Below are 19,669 nucleotides of genomic sequence, written 5' to 3' on the forward strand. Positions count from 1 at the left end.
GAACATGACTCCAATTCCAGGAGTTTGTCATCACTTTGATGACATATTGGTAAAAAATATACAATTATACACATCAGGGAAGAACCAGATAGAAAAATACCAAATTGTGGTAAACATAAATCCTCAAATACTTACCTGGGACTTAATCATAGATCAGGTGTAACTTACCCCCCTCAGTGAACGCTCCCTTTGTGCGTCAGGATTTTTTTGGAACCTAAAAGAACAATTACCTACTTTATTTTTTTTCAGTCCGTAGAAATTTATTGAAAGCATTAAGTTACAGCGACTCAGCGTCCTCTCGTCTTCAATTTCACAACTTATTACATTTCAGCTTTTCAATTTGGGACTCATTTTTGGATGAAAGAAAAGCTCACCGACATCATTTAAAATACCAGGAATATCTCTGCATGTGATGGACGTCCGGATTGACCAACAAGGGAGTTTTGTGTCTTTAGCGGTCCTCCCACTAATTAAGAGAGGTCACCGGGGGTCAGCGGTCAGGGTGGGCGTCTCATCTCATGTGCACTCATCCCTCCACTCTCATAACCTCCTGTCTTCCCACACTCATTCAGACTCACAACAAAGAAAACCTGATATCCCACTCCCAGTGGGCTGGCAGCTTGATTTATTGTGACACTGTGATATCTTACACAGATACGAACATTTTAATTCATTTAAAAAAATAAAAAAAAATAAAAATGTTGTCAAACTTGACTTGTGATTCAACATCACAATCAGAAAGAAAAGACAAGCTTTGATGTCATCATTTGAAAAGAATGAATATATTTGGTTTTCTGGACTTCCTGAACAATGAAAGTCACGTTTTGTTTTTGTATTTGATTGTTTTCTTTTATTATTTTTGCTATATTCACAACATATAGTAAGATCCCCCAATCAAAAGCAAGAGCACGCAAAAACACCGAAAACTATCTTCAAAAAAACATCTGTATGAATTTATTAAACTGACAACATAGAAAGAAGTTGAGATAACAGTCGGATGACGTCAGAAAGATGATACTAACACTAAGTAAACACCAGAGACGATGAACTGTTGAGTATACTGTTATTACATATGTTTACAGGCAGGGGGAGGCACTATTGCATTCTCTTACAATGATATTGATTGTTTGGATTTGCAGAAAACGCCCTAAATGTAATCCACATAATTTCCTGTGACGTGATTATCAATTGCTCCAGCTGTAGGAAATACCCACAGGGAGAAAAATGGAATTAAAAGAAATCAGCATAGTATAAATATTGTACAAAGTTCTGCTGATGTTTTTTTCTTTTCAGACATTTTTGGCTGTTTTAATAATTCCCATTTTATTTTATTCTCCATATATACTGACTGATTTGTTGAGATTTCTTTGTTGTGTTCTTTCTTTATTCACGTTAAATTATCCAGTTTCTTTTTTTTTTTTTTTTATTGATTTATTTAGAGTTTTCTACATTTTGATTTGTTATTCAACTTAATTAATTCATTTCCTTGTATTATTCAGGTTTCTTAAAAATGTATTTGAATTTATATTTTTGGACTGTTATAGGTTTCCACTGATGTATATATTTTTTTTGCATGTCTATCTTTTTAAAAATAATTATTTGATTTAGATTTCAATCATCTTTCATAATTCTCTGTTATTTTGAATTCGTTTACTTTCTTTGAGTTATTTTCTTATATGTTTTTGAAAAGTTTAGCAGTAGATTTGGTGAAAACAAATGCAATTTTCAAAGTAATATCATTTGAATACACCTTCTGATTCATTTCCAGATCAGGTTTTCTGTTTTCTATCTCTTTACTGGAGTTGTATCCTTCACCTTTATCTGCTGGATAGTCTGCAGCATGATGCAAAATTTAATGATGAACATCAGCAAAATCTGCTTAACTCGGCTTATAACTGAACCTGCAGTCCTTGTCCCAGGAGTGCCTGCCCGCCCCCGGTTATTATCTAGCTCTGAGAATAAGACATAATGTATCAGCATGGTGCAAATGGGAGCAGTTCCAGAGAAATTCTGCTAAAACCAGATAGCATCTGAGTCATAATAAAGACGATTGGCGAATACGTCTTTGAGATCTCTCCAAACCAAAACAAACAAAGAGCCTGGCTTGTTTTATATTTACGTAGCGAGTGAACATGAAAAGGAGAACTGGGTAACCTTCCTGGAAACCCAGAGGAGTGAGAATAAACTTCTGCATTAAGTTTGCTCAGAATTGTGAAACATGCAACATGTCTAACGTGTTGCTCTGCCACAGCATGCAGAACAACGCCATCCCTTTGCTAAAGGTCAAAGAGGAACACAAACTGACTCCGTCACACAGAAAGATTAGGAACTGGTGTTGTTCTTTTTTTTTTCTCTTTTTTTTTTCAAAACTTGAAATACAACTTTTTGCTTCCTCTAAAAGGTGTGCCTTTTAAACAGCGTCAAACCTGTCCAAGGTTTTGAAATGAGACGGATACAGTCCTCTGAATATCAAACTAAAGCAATGTTCTCACTGGCGGTCCAGTTCCTTCAAATAAAAGCTGAAGCAGGAGAAGAGTTCAGTTGTTTTGTACTCGTGTTGCAAACCAAACACATGCTAAACTGCGCCCCGCATCACGAGCTCCACATTAGTGCTGCCTGCCAAAGTGACATAAACACACTACATGTTGGATTATTGTGGAGGTGTTGCAGGAATACATTGATCCCACCAGGGTTTAACCAGTGTTAGTATACAAATGCAAAGTGAACATTACTTTATTGGTCAACTTGTCATGAAGCCACATTCACAGAGGAATGGTGACGACACGGACACAGGGAGGCGGCCTGAATAAACCCATCAAATAAACCGCGGCCAAAAAGTACGAGTCAATAACATATTTTTCAGTTAATTTTGAGTTTGCTTCATGTAATTTGCATTATTTTACCATGCCAGGCCACTAGTTGGTGCTGTGTTTGTGACATGTAAACACATGAATGTTATTCGGGGCACAGTTCAATGAGCGAGAACATTCATCTCCTTTAAACTCTTTGTTTGTCGAGTAGAACAACTCCGTTTCTGACATCTGCAAGAAATGCATCTCTCCGCTGATCCAGATGACTCAAATTGACTCTTAGTTGAAGAAGATGAATTCAAAACAGACGCAAGAGTGTTATTGTGTCGTGCAATAAGAACTGAGTGAACAGAGACTGCTGTGCTCACACACTGTTGAGACCAACATGAGTATCAACCACGGGACTGGAAAACGACCCACTCTAAAGGATTCAGTTTGTGTTTTTCAAATCTGAATCACCTTCACTTCAGGAGTTTACAACGTTTCGCAGCAGGTGCATGAACACGACAAGGCCGCCTCCTGGGAACTTAGCATGCAGCGACTTGCAGAGCGCCTCGCTAAACATTCAACCCGTCCTGGGAGCAGGAACCAGTTGGACGACTTTCCCGGAGGCACAGTTTGGGAACAGGTTGTTGTCTCGTCACAGTGAACCGCTATCAATCCCAGATACAACTAAAGTTTTGCTTTGTGACCAGTTCTGTCGGCCTTTGACTCCCAATTGTTGTTTTTTTTTTTAATAATCTGATGTTGATTTTAAGTTAATGTTTACTCTTTGCTTGGTAAAAACAATACAGTTTCTATGCAACGCAGCATCAAAATCATATAAAAGCACTGAAATAAAGCTTTTTTTTTTTTTTTTTATCAGGAAGCTAAACGAGGAAACTAAAAAGCGGAATTTGTTCCTGTGTTTTGTTCACAGTCCAAAAACTTAAACTAACCTAAACAATTCAACAACAAAGCATGACCCATTCACCCTGATTTATTTACCTACCGACTTGTGTGGGGGCTTTGTGTCCGCTATATTTGCTTTTCAAGCATTAAGATTAGAGCCTCAGAGCCCCATGGCTACAGGACTAGGTCAGTTTCGTCCTTTAAAAAGTCATCATTTCAATTTGATGCGGTTCTGAAGAAGTCTGAAGCTCTCTTTCATGAATCTGGCTGAATTTCCATTTATTTATTCATTTTCCACTTTTTCACATTTATCAACCAGGGATTTCGACTTGTGCGTGAAATGTGTGAATACTGTGGAAAAAAATGGACACCCATAAAAGCTTGGAGCTTACAACGCAGGGGTCCAACACACCATCACCCACTGCATCTTGTTCTGTATACTTTAACCAAGGATGGCTCAACCATAACTAGGTGCACCTGGCTTCATGAGTCAGGAGGATGATCTGTTTATTTGTTCAAACGTACAGTGTATGTATCTACAGTAGCAAAAACAAACAAAATATGTGTGTGTATATAAATGAATAAACAAACATTTTCCTACAAGTGTGGTCCTTCACACAGTACTAATCACTTCATGACTAAATTTACAAATATGTAACATTAATATCTTCTACCTTGAATTGATCCATGTACAGAGAGAAAGCAGTTCAACCCTGTGAGTACTGAGCTGCATGTAAACCACGTGCGTATTTCTACAGTAGTATGTAATATGGATAACAGTATTTTAAGTTGCTTTCCTGCTCATTCCATGTGTTTGGACCTCTCCGGCATATACTGACACGAGTACATTTAAGTTTGCTATATTTCCCTTTTAGAAGCAGCTTATTCCCAGTATCATGATGGTGAGAAGGTGAGTATAATGGAATGAGTTTTCACAATCTATTGACAGTTTGAGAGTTTCAGCTTCCTGTTTGTGTCATGTGATGGTGTGTTGTCCTCAAACATACGTGACTCATGAAGATATTTTCCGGGCTTAAATTACCCACTGAAACTGTGACCGTGTCTGAACAATGGCCTCGGGGATTGTTCTGCTGACGTCACACACACACGCACGCACACACACACACACACACACACACACACACACACACACACACACACACACACACACACACACACACACTTCACACTTTCCACTATCATACACGAAACTTCTCCCATTTTTTTTAAGCTTATGAAAAACCGGAAGTCTTTAACTGAGACCAATTTGCATTACAATTGGGAAACAAAAATTGATGAAGATACTGCGTGTCATGATTGTAATGAGAAAGGTTGTTGTTCCTGGTATTGAAACCAAGGTTTAGGGTTTCGTTTCAATTCAATACTTGGGAAAATAACAAAGTGCAATACAAACTTGCATGTGTGGCTTAAATTACCAATTTAAAAAAAAAGTATTTGTAAGATACCATTCAATGTACTACACAGTACATTGATTGGCATCTTACAAATACAAATGCAGTAACTATCTGTACGCCACACTTGGTCAATATATACACACATGTATTTTTATGACAGCATGGACAACACATGCATTCATCTTTTTGGTTTGATTCATACAAATGTAACCTGATGTAAACTGTCAATAGTCACTGAGACCGTTGACACTGTTGACACCGTTGACACCGTTGTCTGCTCAGACAGGCGAAGCGTTGAACAGCCCAGCGGGAGACAAAGCCAGCCGTTACTGGGAAGCCCGGGCTCGCCACGGTCTGCCTGCTGACACATGCCCTTCATCGCCCTCAGGCACTTTCTCACCACTCCTCTGCTCAAGTTTGGATTTTTTTTTTTAACTCACTGCTCCAGAAATGTGCTAAGTTGCTTGAATGAGCTCGTATTTAAGAGTTTCCTGTCACGGTTTTACTCGATATCTATAAAAACAACAAACAATCCAGAATGCACCATGTATTTCGGGGGGTATTTACACAATATAAGTAAAATGGTCACATAATGCTATGACTAAATTGGTTTCAAGTATGGTTTCATAAGGCAAAGGTATTGAATTTTTATCGAAGGGCTTGAAACCTTCAGTTGTTCAGGACTTCTAATATAGTGAATATGTGTTCATCTGTCCACAAACAAATGATTTGCTGGTTATTTTACAGTCACTACTTTGCCCATGCATATTCGATTCTGCCTTATCTGACTATTGCAAGAGGCTGGAGACACTTCTAGCTAACTATCATTAACATAAAATTCATGTTTGGGGGGGGGGGGGGGGGGACAGGCACAGGGAAAACATGCAAACTCCACTCAAAGGAGATGGACTCTCTCTGAGGCCACAGTGCTCACGCCGCACTACCACGTGCTTCCGCATTAGATCTATTTGATGTGTAGGGGACAACAACAGTGTGTGTTCACATGCTGCAAAGTTCTGGTTTATAATGTACAGTGTCAGTTAAATAACGTGCAATTTTGGGGTCACAAAAACACAAGCAGCGTCATATTGCGTGACTTGTTTTTTGCTCCCAGTTTGATTTTGAGAGTGTCTGAAGTTGCTCCAAGAGAAAAAGACCCTCGCTGCCACGGCCTGCACATCGGAATTGATCTTGACCTGAAACCATCTCTCCTCAGAGTCTTAATTGTGGAAATTCCTCTCTGCCCCCTTGTGTGTGGAACCTAATCTCCACAGCCAGGCTCAAGTACCTTTAATGATCCTACCGGGGATAAAATAGAGGTATTATAGTCCTAAAAAGCAGTTCTGGCTCTTAAACACTGCCTCCATTCATTTCTGAAACAATCTGATTCTCTCTCTCTCTCTCTCTCTCTCTCTCTCTCTCTCTCTCTCTCTCTCTCTCTCTCTCTCTCTCTCTCTCTCTCTCTCACTCTCTACCTCTCCCTTTGCCCCCTTTCACTATTCCCTCTTTCTTTTCTTTACTTTTTTTCTCTTTTTTTCTTCTTCTTTTGCAGCAGTCTATAACCTGGAATCATTTGGCATGGCGTTTGCTATTTCACGAACAGCCCTCGCCTGATGTCTTCTCACCGCTGTGGAAAAGTTATCAATAACTCGAGTTGGAAACAGATTGCAAAGTGCACCTTCTCTCTCCACGGGACGTCCAGCAGGAACAAGCCGCGGGCCTTCACCCTGCGAGGACTGGCATCACAACAAGGTCAGCGCTCATCTCTCTCTTCTACTACAGTTAACGTCATATTTGCAGCATGTGGTGGAAGTAGTGATGTTTTCTTTTTTGTCAGATTTAAAGCACACACGTGGTAAAATCTCCTTCTCCGTGTCTCTGCAGGGATTTATTCTTTACTTTGAAATTATTAAATTATATTAATTGCTGCAGGATGTTATGTGTATTTCACTCCAGTGGTCAGATGGTCCTCATTTTTCAACAAAGTTTCATTTTGTGTGTTTATAGCTCATCAAAAGTGAGATTCATCAGTGAGAAGATCAGAATGAATCAAAATATTCTACATTTCTCATTGTGATATAAATACATCATGTTTATGTAAACTAGTTAAGTCAGTTAAACATTTCAATCTTGAATGTTGCTCACTTCTGTGTGTTATCGAGTTGAAATTATGAATTATCACAGTTAGTTTTCGTGGGAAAAACATTTATTAGAAGATGTTAAAAAAAAAAAGAAAAAGAACATTATTCTGCAAATTGGGATTGAAATGTAAAGATAACTCAAATACATTTTCAGCACTTGCACTGCATGTAATCTCGGTTTTAACTGAAAGTCGCGCTGCTCAAGAGATCGTAGGTTAACCAGCAGGCGCGGGATCCTTCAGAAAATCATTGTTTTTCACCAAATAATGTGACGCTAACTATGACTTTCACAATGATTATATATAGATACGTGCTGATTATTAGTCTTTAAGTGGCTAAAAAGTTAAATCTTTCATTATTTATATGAAAGATCCTCTTGAAAATGTGGGAAAAAGGCTGAACGTACCCAGATTTATTGGAATAGTATGGAAATTTTATATTGTTCCGAAGACATGATATCAGTCAACTACAAAAATATATCAGATTAGTTTACATGACAGATGAAAACCAGCCTGAAACTGAAGTTAGACCTGTGTTAAGCAATATTTGTAAGTGTGAGGAATCAAATTAAGCCACTGCTTTAAAGCATCGAGCATTACTGAAAAGCTATTGTGGCTCAACCCAGCTATACCTGTCTTCATTTTTAGTCCTCTATTATTTAACACATGGAGTCTATTCCTGACTATGAAATGTATGTGGGGGTGGGAGGAGAGGTGGGGAGGTGGGGGAGGGGGTCCCCACATTTTAAAATGAAGCATCGACGGCATTGAGATCAGATATTGGATAGCTCACGTTTGTATCTGAAGACATTTAAAGGCTTTGAAAACCTGGAATAGTGATGGACAAAATATTACTTGAATATTACTTGAGGTGTGACTTCCTGGAGCGGATGGGGCGAGGCGTCCCTCCCTCCAGTCTTCATATCATCATCCCCCTCCCAGGTTTCTGTGTTTACTCAAATCAGGTTTTGTTCATGTAGAATTTTTCATGACATCTTAATATGTACAAAAGCGTTATAGAAACTTCATTTAACTTTATTAAATCATTCATATTGCGAAAGTGGATCAACTTGATCTCCTCTGAACGTGATTAAAGCTAAACCTTTTTAAAGTTGAAAAAAAAAATCTCTTATTGCACCATTTTCTTCACACCAAAGAACACATTTTAGTTTAATTCTGTATTTTTTAGGCTTTTTGTTTTTTTTATTATTTCTTGTCAACGGGAGATCCAGAGGCACTAAATGATATTGGTTGACAGGTTTGAAATTAAAAGCTATGCGGTAACTCTGCATTTACGATGTTATTTCTTGCCAAAACACAAAGTTGCACTGAAGCCATGGAGCTTGGTGTTATAGACTATTTGTACTTTTCTTCGTGTTGCCGTCATCACCCCGACTCAATAGCTGCAGTTGATTTCAGTTGGTGTGTTTGTCACATTCGATATTCATGAAACATTAACAAAGTGGCATTATGAGCACACAGAAGGAACAGAGAAGTACCTGATGGCTGTGACATTAAGGGTGTGTCCGACGGTATTTTTGAGTGTGCTCCACCAGAATCAACACCTGTGAGTCACTGAGTGCCTCTTACACCTGCTGTGAATGCTTGAGCGAGACAAAAGCCGACATGATGACACATGTCTGGGCCTGGGATCATAGGCGGATGGGCGGGGGGGGGGGGCGGGGGGTGGCAGCGACCGCGTCACTGCTCTCTGTGTGACAGTGCAACGTGTGTCATGCCCCTCCTGGGTTCAGTGTATAAAAGACCCACTCCAACCTTCTCCAAACATTCGCTCTTTGGGGGATCGCTCAAGCGAGACTTTCAAGCACACGACGACCGTTGGACTTTTGTATTTGGACGACAGCACTTTCTACAGGAAACATGGTGGCAGCAGGCATGCAGATGTTGGGCATTGCCCTGTGCATTATTGGCTGGATCGGAGCCATCATTGTCTGCGCCTTGCCCATGTGGAAAGTGACGGCCTTTATTGGCCAGAACATCGTCACGGCTCAAACGACGTGGGAGGGCATCTGGATGACCTGCGTGGTCCAGAGCACGGGCCAGATGCAGTGCAAGGTCTACGACTCCATGCTGGCCCTGTCCCAGGACCTGCAGGCCGCCCGCGCCCTCATCATCATCTCCATCCTGATCGGCATCCTCGGCATCCTGCTGGGCATCGCAGGGGGCAAGTGCACCAACTGCGTGGAGGACGAGAGCGCCAAGTCCAAAATCGGTGTGGCCGCCGGTGTGATCTTCATAATCTCGGGCGTGCTCTGCCTCATCCCCGTGTCCTGGACGGCACACACCATCATAAGCAACTTCTACAACCCGCTGCAGATCAGCGCTCAGAAGAGGGAGCTGGGAGCGGCGCTCTTCATCGGGTGGGGAGCCTCAGCCCTGCTGATCCTGGGTGGCGCGCTCCTCTGCGCCAACTGCCCCCCCAAGGATAGCTACTCTGCCAAGTACTCAGCCCCCCGCTCAACTGCACCAAAGGACTACGTCTGAGGAAGGGAGGCCCGGCGGGAAAGCCATGAGACTGAAAAAAAAAGACTTGATGTAAATGAATTGTGGTCCGTGAAATTGATTCATGTTATCAATTGCTCATTTTTTTACTATAGTCCAGGATTTCTTTTTATTGATACTGAGAGAAAAAAAAAAGGGTGTGCCAACCCCCCCCCCCCCCCCCCCCCCCCCACACACACACACACACACACACCCAGAAAACTGTTATGTGAACTGAGTCACTAATGACTTGATCACCGGGAACTGTTTTGTACTTATCACCCTACTTTGATGTATTGGTATTGCTAATTTTTGCTCTTATTTCATCAAAAAGCATTTCCATGTCATTTACCGCGAGAGTGTGTTTTTATATCTGTCAACCTGAAACTGTAAATAAAACTGTTTTGTTAACACTTGCTTATTGTGTTTCACATGTTTTTGATTAAACTTTGGAAAAAATGGAGCCTTCAAGAGGGATATGAGCTGAAAGTGATATATATAGCAGGCAACCCATGAAAAAACAGATAATGTTCACCAAAATAATACATATATTAGGACAGTAAAACCCTCCTATTATAGACCAAAATACAATATTTCCATTAAATCCTTTTATAAAGTATAAAAAGAAAAGTACAAATGGAAAAGAGAAGTTGCACATAAATTAAGGTATTTATAGACGTCATAATTTGTGAGCTATTATATCATTACTTTATAAAAGCAAAAACTTAGAACAACATAGTATGTTTTGACATAAGCAAGGTGTGTGTGTGTGTGTGTGTGTGTGTGTGTGTGTGTGTGTGTGTGTGTGTGTGTGTGTGTGTGTGTGTGTGTGTGTGTGTGTGTGTGTGTGGTTGTGTGTGTGTGTGTTCAACATTTTTGTCATTTGCATTTTTAAGATGCAGTTTATTCGCCTGAAAGGTGCAAAATCACTAAACAGTGGTTTATGGATGTGACCATATTTTGGGGTAAAATGTTGATTGAAAAAAAGTTCATTGCTGTGGTAAACAGTCTTTTTCTATCTGTCCTGTGACGCTGCAGTTATTATCTGCCCAACACTGCCCCTTGCTGGCATGAGAATAACAGTACAAAGAAAAGGTAGATTCTTTTCCTCCCACAGGCTCACATGTAAATATCAGGATTTGTTCTGTTGTTCTGTCCTTTTTATTTTCTCAAATTCAGACAATAATTGTTTGAGGCCACAAAAGAAAATTTTCATGAAGAGTTGTGGCCCCATGCACACACACAGATCAGTGCATACCGAGACTTTATCTCCATTCCACTTATTTCCTTCCCTTTTCTTCTCTGATTTTAGCTTCTCTTTAAGTTTGGTTTTCCATTTGAGGTGCATTTCATCTCAGGTTAACACCACCATTCAGGTCACTGCAGAATATTTTTACGAGTTTTTCTTCTTGTTACCCAGCTGAGTCGGTCATGCAATGCCTGGCTTCAAACAGTCAGTATGCAGGTCTTCAGATTATATAAGTTGCGCCAAATTGTTGCTCAACAGAACACTCCTTCTATTCCCATTCAGACCATAAATATACACTGAAAAAAGAAAACAGTTGGGCCAATTGTTTTTAATTTAAAGTTTTTTGACCTGAATCTAATTTATTAACTTAAGTTCAAAGGACTTTATGCATTTTAGATGTTATTGATTGAAGCAATTCAATTTAGTTGGCCCAACTATTTTCTTTTTTCAGTGTTAACTAAATCTATTTATATGTGTATGTAAAAAAAGATTTCAAAAGTTTCAAATTCAAATAGTTAGTTTTCACTACTTAGTAAGTTTGTTGCAAATATCCCAGTCAAAGAAAAGTACATTTTCTGTTGTCTGGAAAATCTGACCTTGAATCTCCGGCTTCCTAACAGATCAGCACTCTTTAAGGTCAGTGGGTCTCTGTTTGTGTGTAAACTTGTTGTGGCTAATAGGACTGGAGTGCTGTGGTATCAAACACCCTCATCTCAATGTCCCTTCTTCCCACACTCGAGCCTATAAATACAGGCTCACTCCACTCCGCTTGTTTTGGGCGTTTTGCGTGGGAGAGGGATAACACCGGCGACATGGTTTCTCAGGGGATTCAGCTCATCGGTATCTCCATGTCTGTGATCGGCTGGTTCATGGTCATCGTGGTGTGCGCCTTGCCCATGTGGAAGGTCACCGCGTTCATCGGGGCCAACATCGTGACGGCCCAGACCATCTGGCAGGGCATGTGGATGAACTGCGTGGTGCAGAGCACTGGTCAGATGCAGTGCAAGGTGTACGACTCCATGCTGGCTCTGCCTCAGGATCTGCAGGCCGCTCGGGCCATGATCATCATCTCCATCCTCACGGGGATCTTTGGACTCTTCTTGTCAATCGCCGGCGGGAAATGCACCAACTGCATGGAGGACGAGCGCTCCAAGGCCAGGGCTTGCATCGCGGCGGGGGTTTTGTTCATCGTCTCGGGGCTGCTCTGCCTGATCCCCGTGTCGTGGTCTGCACACACCACCATCACCAACTTCTACAACCCGCTGGCGATCGCGGCCCAGAGATACGAGTTGGGAGCGTCGCTGTACATCGGCTGGGCGGCTGCCGCGCTGCTGCTGATGGGAGGAGGGCTGCTGTGCTGGAACTGCCCGCCCAAATACGAACACCCCCAATATATACCTAAATTCACGCCTGTGAAGTCCGTCTCCACTTCAAGAGAATATGTCTGAGAAGACGTCGGACCTTGACTCTCAAGGTCACGGGAACCGCAACTCGTGGAAGCAACTGCTTAAAAGCTCAAAACACATATACTCACCAGCTCTGTAAATATGCCATGAAGTCCCAGCTCACCATAGGCTGAATGAAGCTTGATTAGTTTGTGTATTTGGCTACGTGATTTTCAACTCAGCTGGCGGCATAAATAATGGCTGTTTGCTTTCTCGTTGCTTCAGCCAGGACCTGATGTTGTTTTACTGCACTCGACACCGACGCTGCACATTTTGATTGCTTTTTCAATTTTCATTGTCAGTTATGTCTTACTGCGAAAAACTGTGACATTATTAGAAAAAAAACACCTTGATTATCTTGATTTTCTTTCAGTTGATTTCAAGAAAGTTGGCAGAGCACGCAACCTCTACCACATATAACTTCTCAATCCTTTAAAAAAGGGTTTAATCTTTTTTCTGTTACGTTTTCGTGTGTTCATTCTGCAAATTATTTGTTTGTCGGTGTTATTTTTCACTGTAAATAAAGTTTTTCTGGATAAATAAGGACTGATGTTGTGAAAATCAAAGCATTTTACATTTCAATAACATAGGACTTTTTTTTAGTCCAACAAGAGGGAAATTGCAAAGTAGATGTCAGAAATAAGCTTTAGGAAGGTATCTGTTATGGAATACAGTGGGTATTGGGGCTTTTATTATGCAAAGCAACCACGTATTTAAAGTGATTGTCATCAATGCTGTAAACAATGACTGTTATGTCTTTGGCTTGAGGCTACTCATCTTCGGGAGAAGAAGCAGTGGCTTTGGCCCCAGTTCCAAAAAGCTTTAGACAATCAATTACTTGTAAATAAATACCAAATGCACAAAAAGATCACAAATCCACATTTCATTCAAAATGGGAACATAAATGACATTTTGGGTTGTTAAAAGTAACACAGTTTTCACAGTAAGACATTTTCAGAGCAAATGTTCATGATCATTTGCACTGATTTACAGCAGAAACATGATAGGTTTAAAAAAAGAGAATCTTAGAGAGGCATTCTCAGAGGTAAAGATTCACCGAGCTGTGAAACAGTCTCAGACATGCGTTCCCCGATGTGAAATTGCAAATATTTTGATGATTCAGTAATCCAAAACACATTGTATCATCACATGATTCTGAGAATTATTTTTGGTGTGCAAGGACAATGCGAAAAGGTTTATTAGTTTCTATAGTGATCTTGTATTTTACCAATGGTATGGTATCACGGTCACTTAAAGATTATTGTGGAAAGTTTGAAAGTTTCTCTGTTTTGTGGCCTGGGCTGGTTTGGGGAGTTAACAACAGCAATGATTGGCAGGAAAGACATCCAATAAGCCGTCATTACTACAAGAACAACAACAAAATAGGAATCTGCATATGAAGGCTTATTTTACCAGCACAGAGACGGGCCTTTGTTGAATGATTGGTGCCACTCCTCTCGCTTCAAGTAGAGGAATCCTGTTCGGCCAGAGAAACTCACCTGACAACAGCACAGCCCTCCTCTTTTTCAACATTCTGGGAAACAACAGGGGAGAGAGCTGCGTCCACCGTCGAGCAAACCAGTGGAAAACTGCTCTCGCCTGCCGCAGACAAAGCCTCTTCGCCATGGGGAAGATCGGCAAGGAGACGGCCGGCCAGGTCATCAGCTTCATCGGCCTGATTGGTGTGGCGGTGACCACCGGGATCCCCATGTGGAGGGTGACGTCCTTCATCGGTGCTAACATCGTGACCGGGCAGATCATATGGGACGGCCTGTGGATGAGGTGTGTGATGCAGAGTACAGGGCAGATGCAGTGCAGGCTGAACGAGTCCGTGCTGAGTCTGACCCGAGACCTGCAGGCCGCCCGGGCCCTGGTCATCATCTCCCTCGTCTTCGGCTTCATCGGATTCATGATCAGCTTCATTGGCGCAAAGTGCACGAGCTGCCTGAAGACGGAGCAGTCGGGCTCCAAGGTGGTGATCATCAGCGGCTGCCTCATCATTCTCGCCGCCGTCCTGGTGCTGATCCCCGTCTGCTGGTCTGCGGCGATCACCATCACAGACTTTCAGGACCCTTTGACCATCGACTCACAGAGGAGGGAGATCGGAGCTGCCATCTACATCGGCTGGGGCTCGGCCGCCCTCCTTCTGATCGGGGGGATCATCCTGACCACTTCCTGCCCGCCTCAACAACCCTATGGATACCCAGGATACCCCACAGGACAATTGTACCCCGCTCCTGGATACCCGGCAACCTACGGTCCAGTGTATGCTCCTCCGACATACACTCCTACAGCTTCGTACACACCAAACAAGCCATACGGAGCGCCGTCTGCATATTCTGCTAGACAATACATCTAGAAGTGAAGGGACAGACGCTTCTGCCATGAAGGTTTTAGCAACTTGTACTATTGCTATTAGAATAAATAAGAATTGCACTAAACTGTATCTTGTGTTTTTCTAGTTGATGGTTTGTACTCAAATACATGGTTTGTAGTGTATGAATTCACCCATTCACTGTGAATATGATGAATATACCATCAAATGTTTTCCTCTGTTTGAACCGATACTGTGCTACAAAATAGAAGTCTTTATATTGTGTGACATAAGAGAGAGAAAATGTGTGTGTGCAGAAAATTCCTTTGCAACACGAGGAAGCCTTTGTTAATATATTTATTTTCCTCTCATATTACTGATTTAGTAAATTGTGAATATCTGCAATGTGATCAATATCTGTAAATATCTCTTTATTTCTCAGATCACTTGAAAGAATTTCAATAAAATGTTTCCTGTACTGTCACTTTATCTGTTTGGCGTCATTTATACAATAATACTATGAAAAATATAACTTCTAAAACTCCTTACAATTTATAATTTTCTTGCAGGTCAGTGTCGAGGTGAAATACGGAAATCAACAAAACAAAATACATCTACTTGCATAATCCATAATAACGACTTTTTAAAATGACAATTTTTCAATTTAAAGATTGTGTTCTGAAATTAACTCTCTCAGATAGATGTAATAAAGAAACTGAAGATATTTCTTGGAAACATTTCTAGAAGAAAAACACACGTGATGACGCTCTATCCATCCATAAATGGACTACCGATGACATCCGGTGAAACTCCCTCTCCTGTTTTCTTTTAAACCTCAAACTAGTTACCGGACCTGATGTCCCAGTAACTTGCTCCGTCAACGCTTGACTACTGGCTGATCATTGTTTGAATGAGGAATGCGAGAGCCTCTTCACAAACTTCAATTACACAGTGTTGTCTTGGTCTGATGTTCATCAACGTCGAAACCACACCGAGTGCGCATACATATAAAGTCAAGAATCCGGTCGGGCCGGTAAATCACTCCGTGCACTAGTTTCAGGTCAAAGGGACGGACATTGTGACTCCTCCCCGAGGAGAGACGACCTTAAAACCGAAGCCACGGTGAAACAAGCTTTATTCTACTTTACGACCAACGCTGACCTACGTCTGAAACTCTCACCTCCTTCGCTTGGTTCACCTGCAGCAGACTCAGAAATCACCATGGTGTCTATGGGGCGACAGATGCTGGGACTTATCCTGGCGGTCATCGGCTTCCTGGGGACCATCATCGTTTGCGCCCTGCCGATGTGGAAGGTGACGGCCTTCATTGGGGCCAACATTGTGACGGCGCAGGTCATTTGGGAAGGCCTCTGGATGAACTGTGTGACGCAAAGCACGGGCCAGATGCAGTGCAAGATCTACGACTCCTTGCTGGCCCTGCCGCAGGACCTTCAGGCCGCCAGAGCTCTCGTGGTCGTCGCCATCATCGTGTCCGCCCTTGGGATTCTCCTGGGCATCGCCGGGGGCAAGTGCACCAACTTTGTGGAGAACGAACGCGCCAAAACCCGAGTGGCCGTCGCTGCCGGAGTCATCTTCATCTGCGCTGGCGTCCTGGTCCTCATTCCCGTCTCCTGGTCTGCCAACACCATCATCAGGGATTTCTACAACCCCATCCTGACCAACGCCCAGCGGAGAGAGCTGGGGGCTGCGCTCTACATCGGATGGGGCACCGCTGCACTTCTCATCCTGGGTGGCGCCCTCCTCTGTAGCACCTGCCCGGCAAAAGACGGACCCGAGTATCCAGTCAAGTACTCCGGCGCCAGGTCTGTGGCCTCCAGCCGAGCCTACGTCTGAGAACCTTTGCTGCAGCATGAGAGACTGTAAATTATTTACACTGTGTGTTTCTGATAGTGGCACCCAGAGGGAAGAGACTTTTTTCAGTACTTCAGAATCATGAAGATCATGTGTTCTGTCATGGAACGGGAAAGACAGGGTGTGAATTAAAGTACTGGCGAGAAAATCTTCCATCAGATGTAAATAGTGGACTCAGAGCTGTGTGCTATCAAGCTTTTGTCGATCACAATTATTCTCTGAATATCTGGTGGCAAATCGAAGCTGTGATAGCCGAATGTAAAATCATCCAAAAGAGCTTCAATGGAGTGAAATTTACAGAGTATCACTGGTGTTTTGTGAATTTGTTGTATAAATCTCTTTTTTTTTGGCCAATATCTTTGTTTGATGCAAATACCACAGCTTTACTGTTTATTTACTTAAATCCCTGATTTTTAATAAAACATTTACTATATATTACTTTGTCTGTGTCTTCTTAGATCACACAGGATGTGCTCAAAGGTGTTTCAGTAAGTGGGAAATGATTGAACAAGCTCAAGATACTTCAGGAGTTTGACAGAGAGACTAAATATAGAGAAGAACAATTTTCAAGTTTGTATGAATTCAAAGGGTTTGTGGTCAATCAGGAGGCAGTGAAATGACAACATTCAAAAACCTCCTGTTTGCTTAGGCTGTTCATGTCTACTTCAAATCAGTTTGACCAGTTTTTCAGTTCACGCTGCCATTCAAAGGCTTTTTTTTATAAACATGAAACAGAGTCCTACCCACACAACAGCTTCACAATGTACCCTGGCAAGTTGAACCAGTAACAGCTGCAAAACTGGAGCGACAAAAAGATGTTGGAGAGTGAGACTTTAAAACGTTCAAACAAATGTGATAGTTTATCTATTTTGTTAGCTGACAAAACCAAATCCGAGTGTGTGAAGAAAACAGCAGAATGATGGAAAGTGTCTTTCTTCAATGTTTAATTAAAAATTCAAAAGGATTCAACCCCGATTTGTGAAGTGCAGCCTGACGAGACGCCAACTCAAGGCAAGGTAAATTTATTTATAGAACACCATTCAAACGCAGGGCAGGTCACAGTGCTTTACAAAGAAATGAAAGAAATACAGACCACAGAAGTAAACCAGCGTGTTATTGTAAAACTCCCTATTTCCACAAATTAAACTGCAGTTTTATTTGCACCTTTTACTATTTATTTTAAGTCAAAATGAATAGAAAAGAAATCAAGCAGGATAATTGTTGCCTCGATAGTATTCATAATAGTATTGCAATGATCATAAACAAAATGGAGCCTTGACACACTTTTTAAAACACACAAAAGGTTAAAAGAAAGTCACATTATTTAGATATTACAATATAACAACATTTATAACACAACGTAACACAGCAAAACATTTAGTTGTAGTAGTTACCAAAGATAATACAATTGGCAGTTTTATTTCCAAACAGCAGCCGACTGAATCTATTTGGTTTAAATGTGATTAGAGGAGGCGTAGCCATGTTCATGATCACATCACACTCTGTGCAAATCAGTACTACTTCCCACTGTTGGGCCTTTGCCACGCGTCTGTTTCAGACAATTCTCACAATTATTGAGAAGAAATGGAAATGGCAGTAGATGACTGCAAATGAGCACATCAGTCGACCATTTTATTCAGCTTTTATGTAAACTTTTAACGGTTTAATCTCTTCTCTCAATCAAGAAGAACCAGAATTTTTTTTTAAAAAGTGACCATGTAAAAGCAGATCTATTCACATATTATCACATGACGTACAGGGCAGATATATAAGTTTGAGTCTGGGACGCGAGGTGGTTTCTACATGGAGTTTCTTCAGGTATTCTGGCTTCCTGGTGGTAAAACACCCCGTAGGTGTCTAAGTGAGTGCGTGTGACTGTCTTTGTCTTTATGTTTGACCTGCAATAACATGTCCAAGGTGTTTTCTGCCTAGAGAGTCAGCTCGGGTCAGATGAAGTGTAAAATATAAAGATGGATGAATGGATTTTATTGTATATCTTATTTTTCTTTTGTTGCGTTTGTTCATTTTCAACTGTCTGTTTTAAAATCCTGTGTTTAATTCTTAAATTCACGGATTGTGCAAACCATACCTGGAAATGAATCCCTTTTTGTTCCTGATTCTGATGTGGAAATATATGACCATATTTATTTTTTTTAAACTAATATTGAAACCCATTTTTAGTCCTTGGCTTTCGACCCAGCTTGAGGCTCGCCTCCTATTTTTATTGTTCACAATTTATTATTTCTATTGTTTGCACTTTATCTGTACTATAGAAATAAAGTTGAGTTGTGTATACAAAATATCATTAGTCACTCTAATACTAAATTGAAATAGGGCTCCTGTGTCTTTCACCAAAGCTTGAATCCTCCCGTGAAATCTAAGTCATGTTTGTTCTTAAGAGTCACCAAACCCTACTGACAACATCATGTCATCAAATACAAGCCACGAGTTTTGGTTGGCTCCAGAACATTTCATTTACTCTGTGAGTTAGAGCATACAAACAGCTGCTGATCGTACAAACAAGCCTTGTGTAGAAAACAAAAAAATAGGTGTAACGGCCGCAACAGTTTCAGGAGGTTCCTCCAGCATTTTGAATCATCACAAACGTGACGTCAGCATAGCGCAGCAGGGTGGGCCGGCAGTATGAACGCACCCTGTTGTGTTACGTTTCACCAGGTATCACATTCCCCAGCTTTCCTCTGCGGTGAGGTAGTGAATCCGCCTCAACCAGTTACAGATCAGTATGAAAACATTTTTATCATGTTTCAGTCCAACAGTGACTCAGCAACACATGTAAAAAGGAGGAATTGAAAGCTATTAGTTTGCTTTCAAACTGGGTAGAATTCATGAATTCACTATCCATACCTGCATAGTTCAACTTTATTATTCTTTATCATTTATGACATTATATGGCATTATATAAAGATAAGCTGCATACATATATGTGTTCTAAAACAAACGTAACATTGATTTAAATGAAATGCGATTGGATTTGAACTGTGAATCCAAGTTTATCTATTTTTATATTTAT

General features: G+C 41.1%; 5 protein-coding genes across 5 annotated transcripts in view; all 5 read left to right on the forward strand.

Moving 5' to 3' along the window:
- The first annotated feature begins 6,632 nt into the window (after nt 1-6,632).
- Nucleotides 6,633-19,669, forward strand: part of LOC308107309 (claudin-4-like) — a 143,416-nt gene continuing 130,379 nt past the window's right edge. The window contains exon 1 of the mRNA XM_080459591.1: nt 6,633-6,868. The gene's annotated coding sequence lies outside the window, so the exon portion shown is untranslated. The remainder of the gene's footprint in view (nt 6,869-19,669) is intronic.
- On the forward strand, nt 9,048-10,174 carry cldna (claudin a). Its single transcript, XM_080459594.1, has one exon. It carries the CDS (start codon nt 9,138-9,140, stop codon nt 9,759-9,761), a length of 624 nt encoding a protein of 207 aa, XP_080315720.1. The 5' UTR covers nt 9,048-9,137; the 3' UTR covers nt 9,762-10,174.
- Nucleotides 11,820-15,250, forward strand: LOC308107310 (claudin-4-like; the record flags this gene model as incomplete). Its single annotated transcript, XM_080459592.1, has 1 exon — nt 11,820-15,250. The coding sequence occupies one exon, from the start codon at nt 11,820-11,822 to the stop codon at nt 12,453-12,455; it is 636 nt and encodes a 211-aa protein (XP_080315718.1). The 3' UTR covers nt 12,456-15,250.
- Nucleotides 13,377-15,250, forward strand: LOC308107307 (claudin-4-like). Its single transcript, XM_080459589.1, has one exon. The coding sequence runs from the start codon at nt 13,891-13,893 to the stop codon at nt 14,809-14,811; it is 921 nt and encodes a 306-aa protein (XP_080315715.1). The 5' UTR covers nt 13,377-13,890; the 3' UTR covers nt 14,812-15,250.
- Nucleotides 15,909-18,928, forward strand: LOC308107311 (claudin-4-like). Its single transcript, XM_080459593.1, has one exon. It carries the CDS (start codon nt 15,988-15,990, stop codon nt 16,618-16,620), a length of 633 nt encoding a protein of 210 aa, XP_080315719.1. The 5' UTR covers nt 15,909-15,987; the 3' UTR covers nt 16,621-18,928.

This window comes from Lipophrys pholis, assembly GCF_963383615.2.
Source record: "Lipophrys pholis genome assembly, chromosome: 3".
NCBI classification, from domain to species: Eukaryota; Metazoa; Chordata; class Actinopteri; order Blenniiformes; family Blenniidae; genus Lipophrys; species Lipophrys pholis.

What these genes read in the sequence shown, in the direction of transcription:
- cldna (XM_080459594.1), top strand. Translation starts at nt 9,138, where the DNA reads ATGGTGGCAGCAGGCATGCAGATGTTGGGCATTGCCCTGTGCATTATT.
- LOC308107307 (XM_080459589.1), top strand. Translation starts at nt 13,891, where the DNA reads ATGATTGGTGCCACTCCTCTCGCTTCAAGTAGAGGAATCCTGTTCGGC.
- LOC308107311 (XM_080459593.1), top strand. Translation starts at nt 15,988, where the DNA reads ATGGTGTCTATGGGGCGACAGATGCTGGGACTTATCCTGGCGGTCATC.